This window comes from Emys orbicularis, chromosome 16, assembly GCF_028017835.1.
Source record: "Emys orbicularis isolate rEmyOrb1 chromosome 16, rEmyOrb1.hap1, whole genome shotgun sequence".
NCBI lineage: Eukaryota > Metazoa > Chordata > Testudines > Emydidae > Emys > Emys orbicularis.
In genome coordinates, this window is record NC_088698.1 from 26,198,724 (window position 1) to 26,219,379 (window position 20,656).

Consider the following 20,656-nt stretch of genomic DNA (forward strand, 5'->3'; position numbering starts at 1 on the left):
GTTTACACTGCCCCATGGATGTAGTTGTAAGTCACTGGTTCTTGGGAAGGATGTGCATCTCGCTGCAAGGAGAGATCCTTCCATCAGCCACACTAAGGGCATTCAGCACAATACTAAAAAATACATTAGTTAAGTGTTCACGGACTTGTACTCTCCTACCAGATGACACTGATCGGATGAAACACCCCACAGTGAGCCACTGACACTAAATAGAAGAGGCTTTGCTGGCACACTAGTACTATTTCAAACAGGACTACATCATTGCTAAGGCCCTACCAAATTCATGGTCCATTTTGGTCAATTTCATGATCATAGGATTTTAAAAATCTTAAATTTCATTTCAGCTGTAGATCCTGACCCAAAAGGAATTGTAAGGGGGGAGGGGGGGGGAGGGCACGAGGTTATTGTAGGGGGTTTGTAGTACTCCTACCCTTACTTCTGCACTACTGCTGGCAGCAGTGCTGCCTTCAGAGCTGGGCAGCTGGAGAGTGGTAGCTGCGGACTGGAAGCCCAGCTCTGAAGGCAGCGCTGTTGCCAGCAGCTGTGCAGAAGTAAGGATGCCATGGTATGGTATTGCCCCCTTTGAAGGCCCAGCTCTGCAGGAAGCAGCGCAAAAGTAAAGGGGGCAATACCATACCAGGCCATCCTTACTTCTGCCCAGCTGCTGGCCATGGCGCTGCCTTCAGAGCTGGGCTCCCCGTCAGCAGCTGCCACTCTCTGGCCGCCCAGCTCTGAAGGCAGCAGCACAGAAGTAAGGGTGGCGTGGTACGGTATTGCCATCCTTATTTCTGCGCTGCTGCTGGTGGGGCGCTGCTTCAGAGCTGGGCGCCCAGCCACCAGCCACAGCTCTCTGGTTGCCCAGCTCTGAAGGCAGCAGCGCAGAAGTAAGGGTGGCAATACCATGACCCCCCTAAAATAACCTTGCAACCCCCCTGAAACTCCCTTTTGGGTCAGGACCTCCAATTTGAGACACATGGGTCCCCCCCTGTGAAATTTGTACAGCATAGGGTAAAAGCACACTAAGGATCCGACTTCACAGGGAGAGACCAGATTTCATGGTCCGTGATGTGTTTTTCAAGGTGGGGAGTTTGGTAGGGCCCTAATCATTGCGCGCTAGGAAAGTTTGAGGGTGTCAGCATGATCTACACTGGCAGCTAAGAGTAACAGTACACAGTGCTCTGCAATTTACACCCTCTGATGCACATTGCCACACTGTGTAGACAAGCCCTTGGTCTGCATATAGGAGGGACAACAAATAGTTGGGACTCATGTGCTGTGATTTCAGAGTGGTTGTGTTTTATATTTATTGTATTTTGGGGGCATTTAAGCTTCTGCATCTGAAATCAGGTGAAAGCATGGAACCTACATTATCCATGCCCTTCTGGAGCAGCTCAGAGTTCTTTGGTGCCTTGATTTAATTGATCAGTTACCTTCAGCAAAGTAAGTTGAAAAGTAGTGGCCCAACTGCTATTAAACAGATTTAAACCAACACACCATCAGCCATTTTACAAAGCCACTATGCCCCCAGTGCTGCTCTCAAAAGCTCTGCACTGATCTGGCTGAGGTTAACAGGAATGTTCCTTTTTGTCTTTTCACATGAACATAGTACAAAGAAAGCGTTTCCATTCAATGGAAACAATCAATGGATTGTTCTGTTACAAAGTGAGCACTCTAGGTACCTGAGAACATAATTGGAATGGATACAGTCAGCTGGGAAGCAGCATTTCACATTTTCTATGGTGGGTGTATGTCTTCAGAATAAAGCAATGTCTGGTCATAAGCATCAATATATTTTGCATTAATGCTTGGGTATCAAATTCAGACAGCACCTGTCAATCGGTTTGAAAAAGCTTACAGTTGACTTGACCCAAGTGTGGGGTAAAATTGGGCGAGAGCTCTAATTTCTTGCTGCACTGAAGCTGCTGGTCCCAAAAAGAACTGATCCTGAATGTAAAGCAATTTGCTTCAATAATTTGGGCCTCATACTATAGGATGCATAGTCTAAAATGGTGATAATAATGTAGCACAGCAGAGTCTGACAAGACACAGCATGGAATGAAGGAAATTACTATTTATTCTTTGACATGTATACAGCATATGCCATTTTACAGCAAGTCACCACTGGGATGGTGAAATGGAAGAGAAATACTCACTTTAGTCGATGAATGTTGGAAGGCATTGGAGAAAAACACCACAGTTAGGACTGTTAATGACTTACACATTGTTGATACAGGACTGAATTTGAAAACATGCTCTAACATTTATCATAATATAATGAAAGTGGTTAGTGCCACATTAAAATAAAAATAGTTCTATACAATATGTTCATTTGGTCATGTGCTATTTACAGATTTTACAAAAACACACACGAGCTTGTTATTTCTCTAAGTCAGGCTAGAACAAGGCCAGCAGAGTAACTCATAAAATGTGTAACTGATCAGTGCCCTAACTAAAAGTGTAAGAAATCCAATTTCTAACTATGCAGTGCAAGTTATTTTTTCCAGGTCACATTACAAAAGCCCTGATCTAAGAGACTGAAAAACATCTGACACACGTAAATAAGGTATTAAAAACGGAACTTAAGCCATCTTTTAGAGTTAAAAAAAAGAAATAGAATTTTCTTTGTCCATTTAAAAGTTTAAGCTAGACTGAAGTAGTGCCCCCTCTCTCCCTCCCCCAGTAAAAGTGGGCAACACTGGCAAAACAAGGTTTGTTATAATAAAATACATTAGACATTTAAATAAATAACCTTAAAATACTACGTGTGTTGAAGGGATGACAGAAGAACCCAGCAGGTTCCACCTGGAATTATGTTTTCTGCACAAGCATGACTAGGCATACTCTACCTCTTACAAAGACTGGTGTAAACAAGACAGTCAGGAACCTAAGATGAGGGGGCATAAGGAGGGACAAAAACAAAACAAAACAACCACTGACTGAGGTAGCAGTACTCTCTGCCCAGTGCAGAAAAATTGGCTTATGAATAAAAAATAAACTGATATCAACTTAAGTTCAGATGATCATGCAAGAGACAGACAGTTGCATGCTTTTTTAGTTTTAGAAAACACATTCATTCCCTAAAATCTGCTACCAATTTAGTTTGATAGTGTCCGCTGGCTCAAAAAAAAAGTTTTGTTTTGTTTTTTTTACAAGGATGAATAGACTATTAAACAGAACACTGTACATGCTTTTCATCTACAAAAAAATATTTGCATAAAATAGTGTTAGTTCTCTGTACATGTCAATGGACACTTTAGTTGTGTATAAAAGAGGAAAATATTGCCCCCACTGGAGTCAGAAAAAGCAAAACACAAAATCTAGAGTATGAAACCTCCATCACCGGCAAATATGTTCATGTGAAAATTCAGCAGAAATCGACAGTTGCTTTAAACAATAAAAAAATTGATTAAGTTAAACATCTTTATGTAAAAGCATCACTCTGTCAGTCAAGACCAGAACATATCACTAAAGTTAGTGTCTGTACTGTAAAGCCAGATAAGCAAGGGCATAGTAATGAGCACAAATGGCCAGGAAATCCCTTCGGTGCATGCTGATAAAGAACAGGGTTTGGTTGCAGGCTTCACGCAATCTTTACCAGGTTCCAGGTAGTTACGGGCTGCAAACTTAAGGGTCTCATCCAGCAGAATTACAGGTAGTGAGATTTTCAACACCATCAGCCACTGGGTCACATTCAGAGGTGTGATTTGGAAGATGAGCTGTGGAAGAGAAGCCAAACATTAAATCCTTTTATTTATACACACAAAATAAATAAATAATCTCAGTGTTTTTTCTTCTTTGAAACTTAAGGTATTATTACAGACAAGTAGTTTTGCCAATCTTGTCTTTGCACGTAGCTTGCACCCAATTAACACGGTTACTTACCGGCAGTGGTTCTACATAAAGGATAAGAAAATGGAGTGACATGGACAAGCAAATAGAACCCAGCAGCCAGATATTCTCCCATGGAGGCATTCTCATTAAGGACTGGTTTTCTGATAAACTGTAACAGAAACAATGCATACATAAGACATTAGAATAGGACATTCAACAAGGCACATTAGGCATCTTAGCAGGCCATAATTCTGTGCCTATGAGGTAAGAGTATTTAAGAACAAGACAGGGGGCTGCTGACACTTTTGGTCATTAATCAGTGTTCAGATTATTCAAGGTTGTTTTAAAAGTAACTAGTTGCTGTATTAGATAAAAGGATGTTACACAATGCTACTAAACGCTAACAGTTTATTAGACTAATGGTGTATAATAGCAATATATGAATGTACTTCAAAGAGCTAACAGGGTTACACTGCTTTGAGTATTAGACTGCATTTTAAACTAAAATTACTGTCTATCTTAATTAGCAGAGAGTTTATACAAGATTACAGTTAGCACAAGAATATTAAAATGGGCCTATTTAATACATCTAACAAACACTAACAACACTTTTGTTTAAATCCGTTTTCTGTGCAGGTTCAATCTAAGTTTTGGCTATACCAGAGGAGGTTTTTGTGCTGCAATATAGAGTTTAGGAAGAGGAATCTCAGATGTAGAATATTTTAAATGTAGAGCTAATGCACCATCCTTAATTTTCAAGTAATGATTTTTTTTAAATTTAACTGACCTCCAATTCGTTTCTTCAAATACCCTTGGCATATTGTGCTATTTAGAGGTTTCCATTTATAATTTAGTATTAATTAGCTGAGGCACGCTCCCTTAGGGCAGGAAAAACTATTTCCCATATATTTAACAGTCTTATTTTAGGTCTCCTTAATATCACTTTATAGCAGAAGTATGAGGGATAATCTGATTGATGAGGCTTAAATTAAACAGTGGAAAATATCCTAGCAGTCTAATGCCAAAGTCCCAAGTGTGAACTGAAGGATTTAAAAGGATACTTCTGCTTAGAGCGTAAGATCTCAAATGTCATCTAGGAAAAACTATCCTTTGGCCTTCAGTATACAAACTCAGGAATTCACCATTCCCTCACTATCATCTCTAGATATCTATTACTTATGTGTCCTTTCTTAATGCATAGACAGTTTGCTATATAAAACTTGATAATTTCAGGCAAAAAGCTCTAAGTGAATCTCAGCTTTCTACTTCAGACATAACTAACCTGTTGAGAGCATTACACATCTCTATGGTGACCAGAACAGAAAGTGCCATTGTCATTGGGTATGGTGACTCAAAGACCACACAGTCTACATCTGTGAATTCTGGGTTGTCCTCATTGCACTGTAGGAAATGACTCTACAACAGAATAAAACAAGCACTCATTATTTCAACAATGATGATTACCTATTTACAAAAAAATTAAAGTGGGATGGTGCAGCAGTCCAGCACTAGGATTATAAAAGCTTGTGCCTACAGAGGCCAACATCAGGAAGAATTACTTTTGACTTCATCTCTGATTCAAACAATTCACATAAATTTGATATGTATAGAAACTTCCCATAAAAAGACACCTATTTCCTTCAAAAACAGTTTAAAGAAAGTCTTTGGTATTCTACCTTTCAGCTTTTTATAGCTATTAACTCTGAATAAGCAGGATTATTTAATACAATTAAAGATGGTCCTTTTGCAGCTATTCTTTGAAATGAAAATGTAGAGCATACAGTAAGTACCAACATATGTTACATTTCAGTAGGAGTTTATATATTTTTGCAGGCTTTCTAAAGTAAATTAAACTGAATAATACCAGCTGGTAATAGGTAACTCTTGGGCCACCATCAGCAGCAATGAACCACCACGCAGCAGCACCCACTGTCGCAGCTCCAACATAACCTTAAAGAAAAGAGACGCAGTTTGTTTTTCTATATTATAAATAGTACGTATGACAAAGTCTTGTTAACCTCACTTGAACTTCCTCCTCTACCATCACTTGGGCACACACATACACAATGTAGCCTTTGCCCATTTCCCGTAGAAGGAATCTGCTTTTAAATTGCCAAGTCACCATAATTGGAATCTGTCCAACTGTAAAGATCTTTTATGTGTTTATTGTAATTTAGGGCATACAGAGAATTCAACCATGGTCATGGCTCTGGAAAGTGAAACATTTAATATATTTAGCAGAAAATAAATCCTAACTTCTCACTTTCCAATAAAAAAAAAAAAAGTATGAGTAATTAACTCTGTTCTACAGAGACAAAGTACAAATATGAATGTGCTGCAGAACAATTTGGTTAGATATTCATGACAGATTTGGCCAAACCATTGTCATTTGCTGATTGAAAAAAAGGTTCTAGATACCAGGTGGGTAGCCTTCTGCTCCAGATCTGGCTTCTTCATTACTAAGTCAACAAGCATCTTGCATTTCTCAACCTCTGAAGACAGTTAAGTAACAATCCCAACCTGTCCTCAGCTGGAAGAGAGTATGTGGGGTGGAGAGGGAAAGACTGGGATGGGTCACAGGAAGGGGAAGGGAATGTTGTAGGAGAGGAGAGTGTGCGCTACCTAGGTGGAAACAAGTATTCTGGACACAGAACTCTAATTTAGCTTGAGCACATATGTCTACTGTGGGGTTCCTTCCTGTGAAGCATTTAGCACTGGGCACTGCCACAGACAGGCTATTGGACTAGATGGACCTCAGGTCTAATCCAATGTAACAACAATTCCTACATTCTGAGATCAGATTATAAAAGGTTTAAGTTTGAACCAGCAGTAACACATGACGTGACAGTGTTAAGGAGCCCATACATGCACTGCTTTGCCTCATACCCATAAGACTTAAAACGAGGGCACTATGACTACAGGAGGTGTACTGGAAGTACTGGTAAATCTATTGGATAATTGATGGAACAAAGATTAAAAGGTGTGTGCTAGTTCAGCAGTACACTGTGCTAGCCTTCAAGACCCTAAAACATAACTGAAGACCATATAAATTCCATGTAAGTTCCAACAAGTCATTCTACATTACAAACAGTTAAAAAGAAAAGCTAGTGAGCTACTCACATCCAATAGCCAGGTAACGGAAGAAGAGCCATCCGCTGATCAGGGGCTCTTTAGGATTACGTGGTGGCTTATCCATGATGTCTAAATCGGGAGGATTGAAGCCCAGAGCAGTGGCAGGGAGACCATCCGTTACAAGATTTACCCATAACAGCTGGACGGGAATTAAAGCTTCAGGGAAACCCAGAGCAGCAGTTAAGAAGATACTACAAAAAGGAACAAAGTACAAAATTGTCTGTGGCCATGTTAAACCAAACATATTATAAATACTCATCTACGTTTAGTTTTTAAATAATTCTGTTCCTTAGTAACTGGCAACGAAAAATTATGCTGTGTCTCATTATTTAATATTGGAAGCTAAATATTCACATTGAGATAGCTAGGAATGTACATGCATTTTATAGCCAACAATAATTGAATAATGTTTAAAGTAGGTGCATTTTGTTTTGGTAGACTGAGGAGCTTTATTACTCTCTACCAGAGTAACCCTCACAAAGCACTAGGCTGCTTTCCGGAGTACTTGGAGGATATTGCTGCTACAGATCTATGCTCTTTGAGTTGTATGGTAAAACAAATGGACCTGATGGAGCATTAAAAAGAAGTTTTCACCTAGTGGAGCCACTTCTTGAAGCCATCTATAAAGGGAGGCTTGCAAACTACTCCCTAAAAGTCTGCAACTGTTATAGAATTACAGTACAACTGAGGGGCAAGGTTCCATTGAACTGGATATCCTCCAGTCCTTGCACACATGCATTGGGGAATGCAACCTCCCATTATGGCTTTGAGTCAGCGTGGTTTAGGGTAGAACTACATGAGTAGGGATCTGTAGCAATAACCATCAGAAGGAGAACGGACGTTAAGCCCTTGGAAAAAGGAGAGTCTTATGGCTTAAATACAAAAATGGGACTCAGGAGATCTGGGCTCTATTCCTGGCTCTGCCACCAACTCACTCTGTGGTCTTGGGAAAGAGTCAACTTGTGTGTTAGATTTCCCAACTGGTAGAATGCGGATTTGTCTATTTCAAAGGAGTCTTGCCCAAATGAAGCATTAAGGACCTATATTAGTGGACATTAGTGTCTGAAAACTAGAATTTGGGAAACATCCAATATTTCTTTGAAATATTTAACATCTGAATAGAAGTTTCTCAAAACATAGTGAATATATAATTAATTCCCTTAAGTATTTATATGCATTGCAATGCTCATCTCTTTTAAACATAGTTATTACTTCTAATAAACCTCTGTTCCCCAAATAGCATCTAGCAATATTGTAAGTTAAAACTGACCAGCTTCCATTACAGAAGTGCAAAATTAAAACAGAACCACTTCTTAAAACTTACCAAACAACTTCTCCAACATTCGAAGAGATGAGATAACGGATAAACTGTTTCATGTTGTTGTAGATTGCACGCCCTTCTTCCACAGCAGCTACGATGGTTGAGAAGTTGTCATCAGCCAATACCATTTCAGAAGCAGTTTTAGCCACTGCAGTACCTGACCCCATAGCAATCCCAATTTCTGCTTTCTTCAGTGCAGGGGCATCATTTACACCATCACCAGTCTAAAATACAAAGTTTAACAGAAAACGTGGGCACTTATATGCGGGGACTGGAAGAGGATTTTACACAGGGGACAAAAATCTTAAGTGGGTGAGTAAGGAGGTGCAGAATTGAGATGGGGCTTTAAGGTGAAGGACAGGAAGTTTAAACTTGATTGAACTGACAGGTACAGAAGATGACCTGAGTAGCAACAGTGTTTCCAATGCTGTTATTCTGATTATGCCTATAATCAACATGTGAACATTACAATACACACACAATGTAACTAGTTGAGACATTGATTGCTGAAGTGCAAGGAAACTGGGTTCTAGAGAAACCTCTCTATTTACTCCACCCAAATATCCAAAATCAAGGGGACCACTACACAATATTCCTTGCTTGTCTAACAAAATTGACTCAGAGGTCAACTATCTTAGTTCTTCAGGCCATACACTTAGGTGCCCAAACCAAAAGACAGTTTGCTGATTTTCCACCTCTTACTCTAATTAGGCTGAAGAGAAGAAGTTTCTGCCTTAGGGAGATGGCAGTGCCTTTGATTTATAGTCCCAAGTGATCAGAGATGTGCTCAGATGCTTGGTGGGGAAAAGGAAGGAAAAAGCCCAATTCTACCAACTGGGTAAATTACAAGTACCATATTTTGTCAAGGTTTTGGTGTGAACCAGTAAGATATTTCTGATGCTGAACTATGCCCACATGATACCTTATTTTTAAGTAATTTTCTGAACAATGCACTGCTGAACAACATTCCTAAAAAATGGAAAGAGCAATTGATGAAAGCTATCACTAGTTGGGTGAAAACTGATTCTAATTTCTAATTTTTCAGGCTCCAATACATGCGATCATTTACCCATTATCCTAGGAAAAATACAAGGGGTGGTCCCTCAAAGTTTAAGAGCAAAGGTCCATCTAGCCCAGTATCCTGTCGTCCGATAGTGACCAATGCCAGGTGTCCCAGAGGGAATGAACAGAACAGGTAATCATCAAGTGATCCATCCCTGTCAGCCGTTCCCAGCTTCTGACATCCACCATCCCTGCCCATCCTGGCTAATAGCCATGGATGGACCTAACCTCCATGAATTTATCTAGTTATTTTTTGAACCCTGTTATAGTCTTGACCTTCACAACATCCTCTGGCAAGGAGTTCCACAGGTTGACTGTGCGTTGTGTGAAAAAAAATACTTCCTTTTGTTTTAAACTTGCTGCCTATTAATTTAATTTGGTGGCCCCTAGTTCGTGTTATGAGAAGGAGTAAATAACACTTCATTATTTACTTTCCTCCACACCAGTCATGATTTTATAGACCTCTATCATATCCCCACTTAGTCTTCTCTTTTCCAAGCTGAAAAGTCCCAATCTTATTAATCTCTCCTCATACAGCAGCCGTTCCATACCCCTAATAATTTTTGTTGCCCTTTTCTGAAGCTTTTCCAAGTCCAATGTATCTTTTTTGAGATGGGGTGACCACATCTGCACGCAGTATTCAAGATGTGGGTTTACCATGGATTTATATAGAGGCAATATGGTATCTCTTTCTTAATGATTCCTAACGTTTTGTTCACTTACAGATCCTTTCGTAGCTCTTTGCAGTCTGGCTGGGACTTAACCATCTTGAGTAGTTTTGTATCATCTAAAAATTTTGCCACCTCACTGTTTACCCCTTTTTCCAGATTATTTATGAATGTTAAATAGGACTGGGCCCAGTACAGACCCCTGAGGGACACCACTATTTACCTCTCCCCATTCTGAAAACTGACCATTTATTCCTACCCTTTGTTTCCTATCTTTTAAACAGTTATCAATCCATGAGAAAACCTTCCCTCTTATCCCATGACTGCTTACTTTGCTTAAGAGCCTTTGGTGAGGGACCTTGTCAAAGGCTAGGTCTACACTACGGGGGGGCGGGGCAGGGGTGTCGACCTAAGATACGCAACTTCAGCTATGCGAATAGCGTAGCTGAAGTTGCGTATTTTAGGTCGACTTACCTGGCTGTGAGGACGGCGGCGAGTCGACCGCTGCCGCTCCCCCGTCGACTCCGCTTCCGCCTCTCGCTGCGGTGGAGTTCCGGAGTCTACGGCAGAGGGATCGGGGATTGATTTTATCACGTCTACACTAGACGCGATAAAAATCGATCCTTGATAGATCAATCGCTACCCGCCGATCCGGCGGGTAGTGAAGACGTGCCCAAAGGCTTTCTGAAAATCTAAATTCACTATATCCACTGGATCCCCTTGTCCACATGCTTGTTGACCCCCTCAAAGAATTCTAATAGATTGGTGAGGCATGATTTCCCTTTACAAAAACTACGTTGACTATTCCCCAACAGATTATGTTCACCTATATATGTGTCTGACAATTTTATTCTTGACTATCGTTTCAACCAGTTTGCCTGGTACTGAAGTCAGATTTACCAGCCTGTAACTGCCGAGCTTAAAAAAAAAAAACAACAACTGAAATTTGTCAGATTTAGGCATTAGTTTGACGGGATATAATTTGTTTTAAAAGTAAAATCTCTTTTACAAGCCATGCAAGCTTCTAATTACTTACCATAGCCGTGATCTCATCGAAAGACTGGAGGAACTCAACAATCTTAGACTTATGGGAAGGCTCTACACGGGCAAAGCAACGAGCATGTAGGCAAGCATCTCTCTGGACAGCTGGGGAAAGTTCATCAAACTCACGTCCAGTAAAGGCTTTTGAAGAAACATCCTCATCTTCTCCAAAGATACCAATACGACGACAGATGGCTACTGCTGTGCCCTTATTGTCACCAGTAATCATAATAACACGAATACCAGCTTTCTTACACAACTTTATGGATGAGGCTACTTCAGTTCTTGGGGGATCCAGCATACCCACACAGCCAACAAAAGTCAAATTGGTCTGAAACAAGAGGACATTGAGCTTTAGCACAAAATATTAGGACATGCTTTTATTTCTTTGGTAGGACAGTACACAAATCATTTTCACAAGCCAAAGTAGCTCAAACATTAGTTTATAAGAGGAAAATAGCATTTTTATCCTTCAGTATCTAACAGTTTTTAATTCAGGCCTCTATAAACTTGCATGCCACCCCCTGCCAACCCTACCTCGATGTTTGTTCAAAACTAGTATGTGACAAGGTTCAGCAAGCATGCAATGCACATCAAGTCAGATTTTCCCCCACTTATGGGGCTCTTCCAGACTCATCTCTGTATTTCGGCATACTCAGTCTTCATGGTATCTTGCCTCAAATGTTCATTTCTTGTACTATGGTCTGAATCCAGACCATTTTGAAAAGCAAACTACAAGCGACACTGAGAAAGGAGAGGAACTGAAATAGAACTGGGAATGTTTTGTCTCTGTAATCCTGACTTTGTTCTAGTGCAGCATTTTATGCAGCATCCTCTGGTTCTGAAACATAACACTGAGAAGAGTCTCAATGAGTTAAGCATATGGAGCAATTTAAAGTCTGTTCTTACCCTGAGAAGTGACTAAAAATGGCATTCTGTGTTTCCAAATGTATTATGTCTCTTTGCCTTCAGCTCAAAAGTGCTCAGTTCATAAGTTAAAAGGTGATCTAATTGCCAGCTTTGCAGATTCCACCTGCACTCAGGGTCAAGTCTTTCTTTCTCATGCATACTGCTAGCAAGAGATTCTCCAAGCCAAATAATCTGCAACTTTAACTGTCTTCAAAAATGAAGTCCTAGTTATACATGGAATTGTACTGAAATATAATGGAGTTGTTCAGATAGTTGAGGGCAGAATCTTTACTAATGAAAATACAAGAGAAGGGAAAGAACCCAGCTTGACCCTCAGATTCCAAGGTGAGTTTGCAGGACAGGCAATTAGGAAACACTTGTAATCTGAGAAAATAAGAGTTTAAAGCAGTAGTTCCCAAACTGTAGAGCATTTCCCTCCTGGGGGAGAGGGAAAGGGGGGCGCAGAGGAACGTTCGGAGCAGGTGCGGCAGGGCCCAGGCCAGCCCCCATGGGGGGCAGGAAGGGAGCGCCCCTCAGCCCTGCTCTGCCCACAGCCCTGGCCCCTGCTCTCAGCTCCGAGGGGGGAGTGACAAAAAGTTTGGAGACCACTGGCTTAAAGTAAGTAACTGAAGCACAATACACAATTTCCCCAGTGGTATTTTTATGAATTACTTTTTCCAGAACCAAAATTTAAAGAGTCTCAGATACTATGTTGATGAGAACTATAGGTAGTTTGAGAAATATATGTATTCTGCACCACAACATTAGCATTAATTGCAAAAGACCAGCCTGAATGGCACCTTACTAAAAACTTATTATCAAGTGTCTATGTATAGATCAGCAACCAGAAGCACCAAGAACAAATAACTTTTAGTCCAGACTCTGCTGGGGGAGTGATGCCAGGGGGTGGGGGAATTTAAGAACCCAAAGGATGCTCCTAATTTTGGTCCCCTGTATAGCTCGCACAACTTGCTGTTGCTAAGCCATTGAGCCAGACCACATTTATTAATTCAGAAAAAGCTTCTGAAGTGTTATATTGATGTTTGAAAAGAATCCAACTTGTTAAAAGCATTGCCCTTTACTGTTTTGTCTTCTGAAAAAAACAAAACAAAACTCAATCTTAATAAAAAACTGTTGAAACAAAGGAGAGGCAAGCCTTTTACTAAACTAACCTCATAATTAATAAAGTTTGCAGAGTCCTCAAGGTTCATTTCTTCTCTTCTTGGTGGATTGTCATGTGTTGCTAGAGCCAAGCAACGCAATGTGTCTCTACCAGTACCCCACTCTCGAATGACAGTCATGATCTTCTGCTTAATTCCTGGAGTTAATAGTACTTTAGTGCTTCCAACACGAACATGCGTACACCTGTCAAGTACACCTTCAGGAGCACCCTACAGGAGCAAAGCAAGAAATGAGCAAATTTGTTCTCCATCACAGAATCATTTCACACAAGATAAGAAAGCAGTCCATCTCCAAAACTGATAACACTAGGCACACTTTATGCTCATGGTTCAGCTACAATTAGTCTAAGCACAACTTCAAGAGTCATGTTACTTTGTAGCCATTTCAAAACTATACTTCTCATATGCTGAACTTGCCTTAATAAACATCTTGCTCATGGATGTCCGGCTCGGTTTGTTTGGAGTACAGTAGACAGACATGGACTTTCTGTCCCTTGAGAATTCCAGAGTGAACTCTTTCTTCATGAGTTGTTTTATGACCTATGAAGGAGACATTATTAACAACATTTCATTCAGATTGCAACAAACAACATAACTGAAATCACATATGGTTTACAGTATTTTGGAAGTACTGACCGAGTTGCAAGCATTTGCACGTTCAATTCTGGAGAGCCCCTTTAATTCTGTGTCAAATACATTCATCTTCTCAACCAGGCAGCTGAGTGCAGTCTCCGTAGCTTCTCCAACCTTTTCATACACTCCCTTAGCCTTCAATTCATTTAAAAAAAAATGGAGAAGAATTATTACTGCTATAAAAACCTTGGCCTTTGGCAAGTCACCACAGTGAAATTTCAAGTGATACAATGAATGGAAACAATACTTAGCAGATCTTGTTGCAGTTCATAATGAAAAAAAACACAAAGAAATTAGTTTCTCCAAAATGTCAGATTTCACCAATCTTTTTTCCTCATCTTAAAAGGAAAACAGTTTTTGCCACAGTAAAAGCTGTGTTATCCAGCTCTTTACCAACCAGAAAGCTCTATTGGGACATGGGAGGGGGTGTGGGGTGCCGGATCCGGGTGGCGCTCACCTCGGGCAGCTCCCTGCAAGTGGCAACATATCCCTGCTGTTTCTAGGCAGAGGTGCGGCTAGGTGGCTCTGCACACTGCCCCACCCCGTCTCGAGCGCTGGGTCTGCAGCTCCCAGTGGCCTGTCTAGCCGTGCGCCTCCACCTAGGAGCAGCAGGGACATGTCACTGCTTGCGGGGAGCTGCCCAAGGTGAGTGCCACCCAGATCCAGCACCGGATTTCCGCCCCCCCCCCCCCCCACACACACTTATTTTTTAAAAACTTACCAGCACCTCCCATTCTCCCAACATGCTGGATAAAGCTTTTACTGGATTTTTCCTAATTTATATTTGCAATGTATCATTTCAAGATAGAGATTTAGGACAAGCAGGAAAGCCTAGCAGCAGTGCCCTCTACATTGTTAAGGAGGAGACAGGTCTGAGTTCCAAATTAGTCTCACTCTTTTAACTCAAGTTGCTCAACAAAGGTCCTCTCTAGCCAAATAAGGAGTGGCATTAAGTGTTTAAGGGACTAAGTGGTCTCCCTTAACCAGAAGAATAATGGTTATAACATTGTGCTTTATAGGTGTTTATATGGGAAATAGAATAGAAAGTCATTAACACCCTGAGAGTTTGCTCAAAAATGTGAGGCACCTCCCAACTTTGGGGAAAGATACAAAGTAAATTTAGACAAGAACAAGCATTTAACTTCATTCTGGTTTCCTCTTGTATTGTACAAAAGATTGACTTACTTCATTGTAATCCAAAGAAGAATCATTACAAAGTGCACAGATCGTTGCTAGTTCTACAAGGCCATCATACTGATGACATTTAACAAGTTTGTCATCTTTATGCCTGTCAATAAATAAATAAATAAATACATAAGGACCTGAGTGAAAAGTTACTGAGTCAGTTAACTATGCTCTTACATTTCACCAATTTTTTCCTTAGTTAATCCCTCTATATGCTGAATGATAGAAAACAACGCAAATTCATTGTTTAGTGAAGATTCTGAAGCAAGGTTCTCTCTCAATTATAAGATGTGGCATTACAGAATCTGCACCAAAGAAACATTCTATCCTGAAAAATGCAAGGCAGAGTTAAAAATGAGAGCAATGTACCTTTAAACTGGGCTTTAAATAAGGAGTATGGATACAAATTTCTGGATTTTACTTTATGCTCCTCTTTTCAACAAGGACTTGTGTTTTAGTGACATATTTCACCATTTTATGTGAGCCCTTGTGGGAACTATGGCAACAGATTTTTGTTGTTGTTTCTTCCCTGTGTCACTCAGTTTTAAGATATAATCTACATTTATGGTGCTAAATAAGATAGGAGCAAGGAATGGGTCTAAGAGTTCACAGCTTAAGATAGACAAGACCAAAGACAAGAACAGCTATGGATCAAAAGTTCAGATAAAAGAAGGTGTGGGAGTATTGATGGAAACAAGCGTTGGAAGGATTCCTGGAAGTACTGTTATAGGGAAGAACTTGAAGGAGAAGAGAGGGTGCTTGTTAAATAAGCAGAAGGAGAAGATTTGAAGCTTAGGGGCAAAAAGAGTAAAAGTAAAAAAGGTGAGAGTTTGAAAAGGAGATAAGCAAGTGTGGGAAAAAGGATGATGATGATGAACAGGTTTTACTATGGCTTTTGGAGTATATACACACACACACCTCATATACATTAATGATTTATCTTTACAAGTATTATCCCCATTTTACAGTAAGAAAATGGGGGAACTGAGTTTAAGTGATTTGTAGGAGGTCACACAGGAAATCTATAGCAGTGCTGGGAACAGAACACAGATTGGACTGGGACTCTCTCCTGTCACTTCTTTAATCACAAGACTATCCTCTTTTCTCTTCCTAGTTTCCAGTAGAGAGAAATTATTTGTTTTCCAGGAGTGATCCACTCCTGATTATGGACATTAGACCCACTCAAACAGTTTCATAGTGGTATATGACATTAAGATTAATTTTGCAAATGTTAACTTCATATATTAGAGCTACATCCCCTCTTTACTTTTCACGCTTAGATATTCACGTTAGAATGGTATTACTTATAGGCCTGGTCTACACTAACCCCCCAATTCGAACTAAGGTACGCAACTTCAGCTACATGAATAACGTAGCTGAAGTCGACGTAACTTAGTTCGAAACTTACCGCGGTCCAGACGCGGCAGGCAGGCTCCCCCGTCAACTCCGCGTACTCCTTGCGCAGAGCAGGATTACCGGAGTCGACGGCGAGCACTTCTGGGTTCGATTTATCGCGTCCAGACAAGACGCGATAAATCGAACCCAGAAGTTCGATTGCCTGCCGCCGAACCAGCGCGGTAAGTATAGACAAGCCCATAGAGACTTATTTTATACAACATCAGCATACCTCTAGGTTAGCATGAAATAATCATTGAGGCATTATGACAACTGCTGCTGGTACTTTTTTATAAGCCAGTGAATACTGACTACCCCCTAAACAGAGGCTGTCCACCAGCATGGGTCCATTTTTCTCCTGTGTACTTCAGTTGGAAGGATTCCTGGAAGTACTGCTACATAGTACAACGTATACTGTAAACATACAGCAAATATAGCTACATAGCAAGCCTTTTTCCAGTTATTTTGTAGTACTATAGATTATACAAATACTGGAACCTGTTGCTGTATACCATATAAATAACCAGAAGTCCATATTAAAAAAAAAAAAAAAAAAAGAATCTAAATGTAAGGTGTCATCCCTTGTTAAATATTTTGTATATTAAGTTACAGCTACAAGCAAAGATATAAAAATATATACTTTATATACTTTAGTACAGATATAACAAGAATTTGTGTTAATTACTTCAAATTCTCTCAGCCTTCCTAATTTTCATCTCACATTTTACCTGTCATAGGTTATGCTCTTTTCTATTGTCTTCATTTGGGTTGGATTTCTATTTTCTGAGGATAACCTCTGGAACCTTGTCATTTAACAGTACTGTTTTTTCTTGCCTTACTCTTCCCTGTGTTTCTGAGACTCAGTAATGGTGTGCACAAGTAGCCTTTGTGCAGAGTCTAGAGCACTTTAAATTTCTCTCTTTGAAATCTCCTTCACTAATCTAAGAGCCTAAAGTAAAAAGTGAGTAATTTAAAGTTACAGTTTTTGGCATGATCACTCCCTCAAGGATAGTGAAGGTGTGCATAGGCCATATACACTGGTGCAGAGTGAAGTGTACAGAATAAGGTTTCATCAGAAATGGTACGGGGCAAACAGAGAAACAAGAGGAGTATTACATTTTAATATTTCGGCTGCATAGTCAATTCCATTAGAAAAACTGGTTCTAACTGATTCTACTGTTCCAATAGAAAACTTATATGTTGCTTTTGAATTCATACTCTCAATTTATTTTTATAAATTTTTTGAGCTTTCAGAAAGCGCTAACGTGTTTCCTGAGATACAGAAACTTCATGAAGTACCAAGACTTGTTTTTTGTTTGTTACTTACTATAAATTAGGTCATTTGTGTTTACATGTACATTAACTTTCATAAGTGCCTCCTTCCATCCACCTACATGGAAAATAATGGTTTCCTAGCCCTTAAAAAAACAAAACAAAACAAAAAACCCTAAAAAACTAATTCTTGACTTACAGAGGAATGATTTTATTATTTTGATGTACTGGAGAATTATTTGCTTTAAAAATATTTTAAATCCAAGGTGAAGTCAGTCAGTTATTGATCCAAATGGTTATAAACCACACACCCCACACAAACAAGCAAACAAAAAACCCAGTGGACTGAATGACTAAATCCACTCCAAGCAAAGCTGAAGATTATCAATTTGCCTTAAGGACCTGAGGATTCAACTATCAGAATTTTTTATGGCAAGGTGACATACTGTAGCACTATGAAATGCACAAGCACAGTATCCTACCCGAGCTGTCTCAAGAACTCTAAGTAAACAAAATATGGAATTCCGACTATATTTTCTTTTATTAATAGGGCCTGACATCGGCCATCAATCTACGTTAACATTCCATATTCACTGACTGGTATTGGGTAAGTGTAAATAGACATGCACATGAAGATTCCTTATATGAAAAGGAAATTGCTACAAAGTCTTTTGGATGGCCCAAAATAACCTATTTCTTGACATGGAAATTTCAAGTCTTATTTGCAATTAACTTTTAAACAAAATTTTTTTTACAGAATTAAGAAATCTAAATAGTGAGAACTCTATTCACTGCTGTGAGGATTATCATTACGGACATTGCTAAAAACCTATTGACTTTTTGGAGCAACACATGCCAAACCTCAAACTGTAAAGAGATGTTTAAAGTATATATTTCAACTCATTGCATAGGGAAATTTTGTAAATAAATCCTCATAAATTTAAATATATCCGAAAAAGCATACCCCGCCCCCTCCAAGAAGAAGGAGTTATTTATTACAGCTCCTTTTCTCAATTTTTCTCTAATGAAGGATTCTCAGGCCAGGTCTACACTAACCCCCCAATTCGAACTAAGGTACGCAACTTCAGCTACGTGAATAACGTAGCTGAAGTTCGAAGTACCTTAGTTCGAACTTACCTCGGTCCACACGCGGCAGGCAGGCTCCCCCGTCGACTCCGCGGTACTCCTCTCGCCAAGCAGGAGTACTGCAGTCGATGGCGAGCACTTCCGGGTTCGACTTATCGCGTCCAGACAAGACGCGATAAGTCGAACCCAGAAGTTCGATCGCCAGCCGCCGAACTACCGGGTAAGTGTAGACCTACCCTCAGAATTCTAAGGATGGAAAAAAAAAAAAAAAAAAAAAATCTCCATCCCACTAGTGTAACCTTATGTTTATTAACATTTCCACTGGAGACAATAAAGCTATCAGCCTTTTCAAAGTCAGTGGTTTAGAGCAGTGTTTAACCTTTTTGATATCAGGGACTGGCTTGCTGCCTTCCTAAACTGTGTCAGGGAGATCTCAGGGACCAGAGCCGGTCCATGGACCAGTTGAGAAACACTGGTTTACAGCGTACAACCTTAGAAAAAAACCAAAGCTACTGTAGATACAAAGTAAGAGACCAATCCTTAAGCACTGATCTACAGAGTTCAAAAGGTATTGCAGGTCCTGAGCATCTATTCAAATTTGTCTTGAAAAAGGTGAATTCCAGAACAGAGTGCAACCCAAAGAGTCAATGAATTCCTCAACTGTCCTCATAGGGGGCAATACTATTTGAGAGATTACAAGAATTTAAGATCTAGGTTTAAACAGGTGACTATAATTTCCATAAAGGAATGGGAATGTAGGTCCCATGCAGCATCACTGAAAGATACTTATTAAACTACTAAAATCTTTCAAAAAAATCTAAAGCTAGAAAGCTTTCAACAAGATAAATCCCACAACCCTAATTCATCATTTCTGGAAGATTAGTTGTCAAGTGAACGATGTAAAAAATAAAATGTATATTTTAAGGATGCTTCATTAGATTTAGACTTTGCAGAATTTAACTTCCTTTCAGTAAGTTATATTCTAGGCTAAAACAGGTTGTCTCTAACCTCATATTTATATACACAATGGTTGAGAAACTCTGATACATTAACAAATGTTATCAGATACTTTAATATACTGAGCTGCCCATCAGTATGTACATGTACAACCAATGGATAAATTGGCAGACATTTAACATGAATGAAGCACTTACACTTCTCCCATGGGAGCATATGTTGACCCTGTTACTGTAAATTCATTCAGGGAACAGGTATCTCCTTCTACTCTGTCCAGGACGAATATCTGTAAGAAAAAGAAGTGTTTTAAAATATTAAATTAGTATAATCAGACACTAAAGTTAAATGGACTAAAATCAGTTTGAATTTGTCACATTATATGTACACAAGACAAAATTTAAGAAGGAGCAATCCGTTCACAGAAAAGCTAAGAGACAGGCAGAAAGGATAGATACCGATTCTAAAATTCATCCTTGACAACAATTTTTATTTGCTCCAGATATTTAAACCATGAGTGCATGCAACACTACTCTGTTATGCAAGCCAGGACTGTTAGTCTATCAACTGTGGTAACAGTGGAGCAAGTTGATCAAAAGGGCTAAAAGTGACTGTCCCAACTCAAACTGCCTGACCTAGTCATGTGCCCAGGTGATAATTCTAATTCTAGCAGAAGATCTTTCTGGAGGTATGTTCCTAGGCTTCAGATAGAAAATTGATATCTGAATTTTATGTATGAATTTGTTAAAAGCACAGTAGTCCCAAGGCAAGAGAAAAATAACAAGTTTGAAGACCGGAGTGGATTTATCTGTACAGACCACATCAGGTAAGATAGAATCACAAAGTACTTCAGAGCAGTAAAGTCTGCTTCTAGATATCAGAGACCAAGAGAATATAGGTAATGTCCCACTCCAGGGAAGTGACCCTTTCCTATGAGCCTTTGAGTAAGAGCATTCCTATCTTCAGTTTTTTACTAAAGAAATTTG

At 39.7% G+C, this 20,656-nt stretch overlaps 1 protein-coding gene across 2 annotated transcripts in view; it reads right to left on the minus strand.

Moving 5' to 3' along the window:
* Window positions 1-2,070: 2,070 nt before the first annotated feature.
* ATP2A2 (ATPase sarcoplasmic/endoplasmic reticulum Ca2+ transporting 2) overlaps window positions 2,071-20,656 on the minus strand; it is a 64,134-nt gene continuing 45,548 nt past the window's right edge. For both annotated transcript variants that reach the window (XM_065417999.1, XM_065417998.1), the window contains 12 exons: window positions 19,871-19,959; window positions 14,964-15,066; window positions 13,782-13,913; window positions 13,563-13,685; window positions 13,137-13,355; window positions 11,051-11,386; window positions 8,288-8,508; window positions 6,952-7,154; window positions 5,696-5,781; window positions 5,114-5,247; window positions 3,883-4,000; window positions 2,071-3,716 (listed from right to left, as the gene is read on the minus strand). In XM_065417999.1, coding sequence (XP_065274071.1) covers window positions 3,447-3,716; window positions 3,883-4,000; window positions 5,114-5,247; window positions 5,696-5,781; window positions 6,952-7,154; window positions 8,288-8,508; window positions 11,051-11,386; window positions 13,137-13,355; window positions 13,563-13,685; window positions 13,782-13,913; window positions 14,964-15,066; window positions 19,871-19,959 — 2,034 coding nt within the window. In that variant the 3' untranslated portion in view covers window positions 2,071-3,446. The remainder of the gene's footprint in view (window positions 3,717-3,882; window positions 4,001-5,113; window positions 5,248-5,695; window positions 5,782-6,951; window positions 7,155-8,287; window positions 8,509-11,050; window positions 11,387-13,136; window positions 13,356-13,562; window positions 13,686-13,781; window positions 13,914-14,963; window positions 15,067-19,870; window positions 19,960-20,656) is intronic.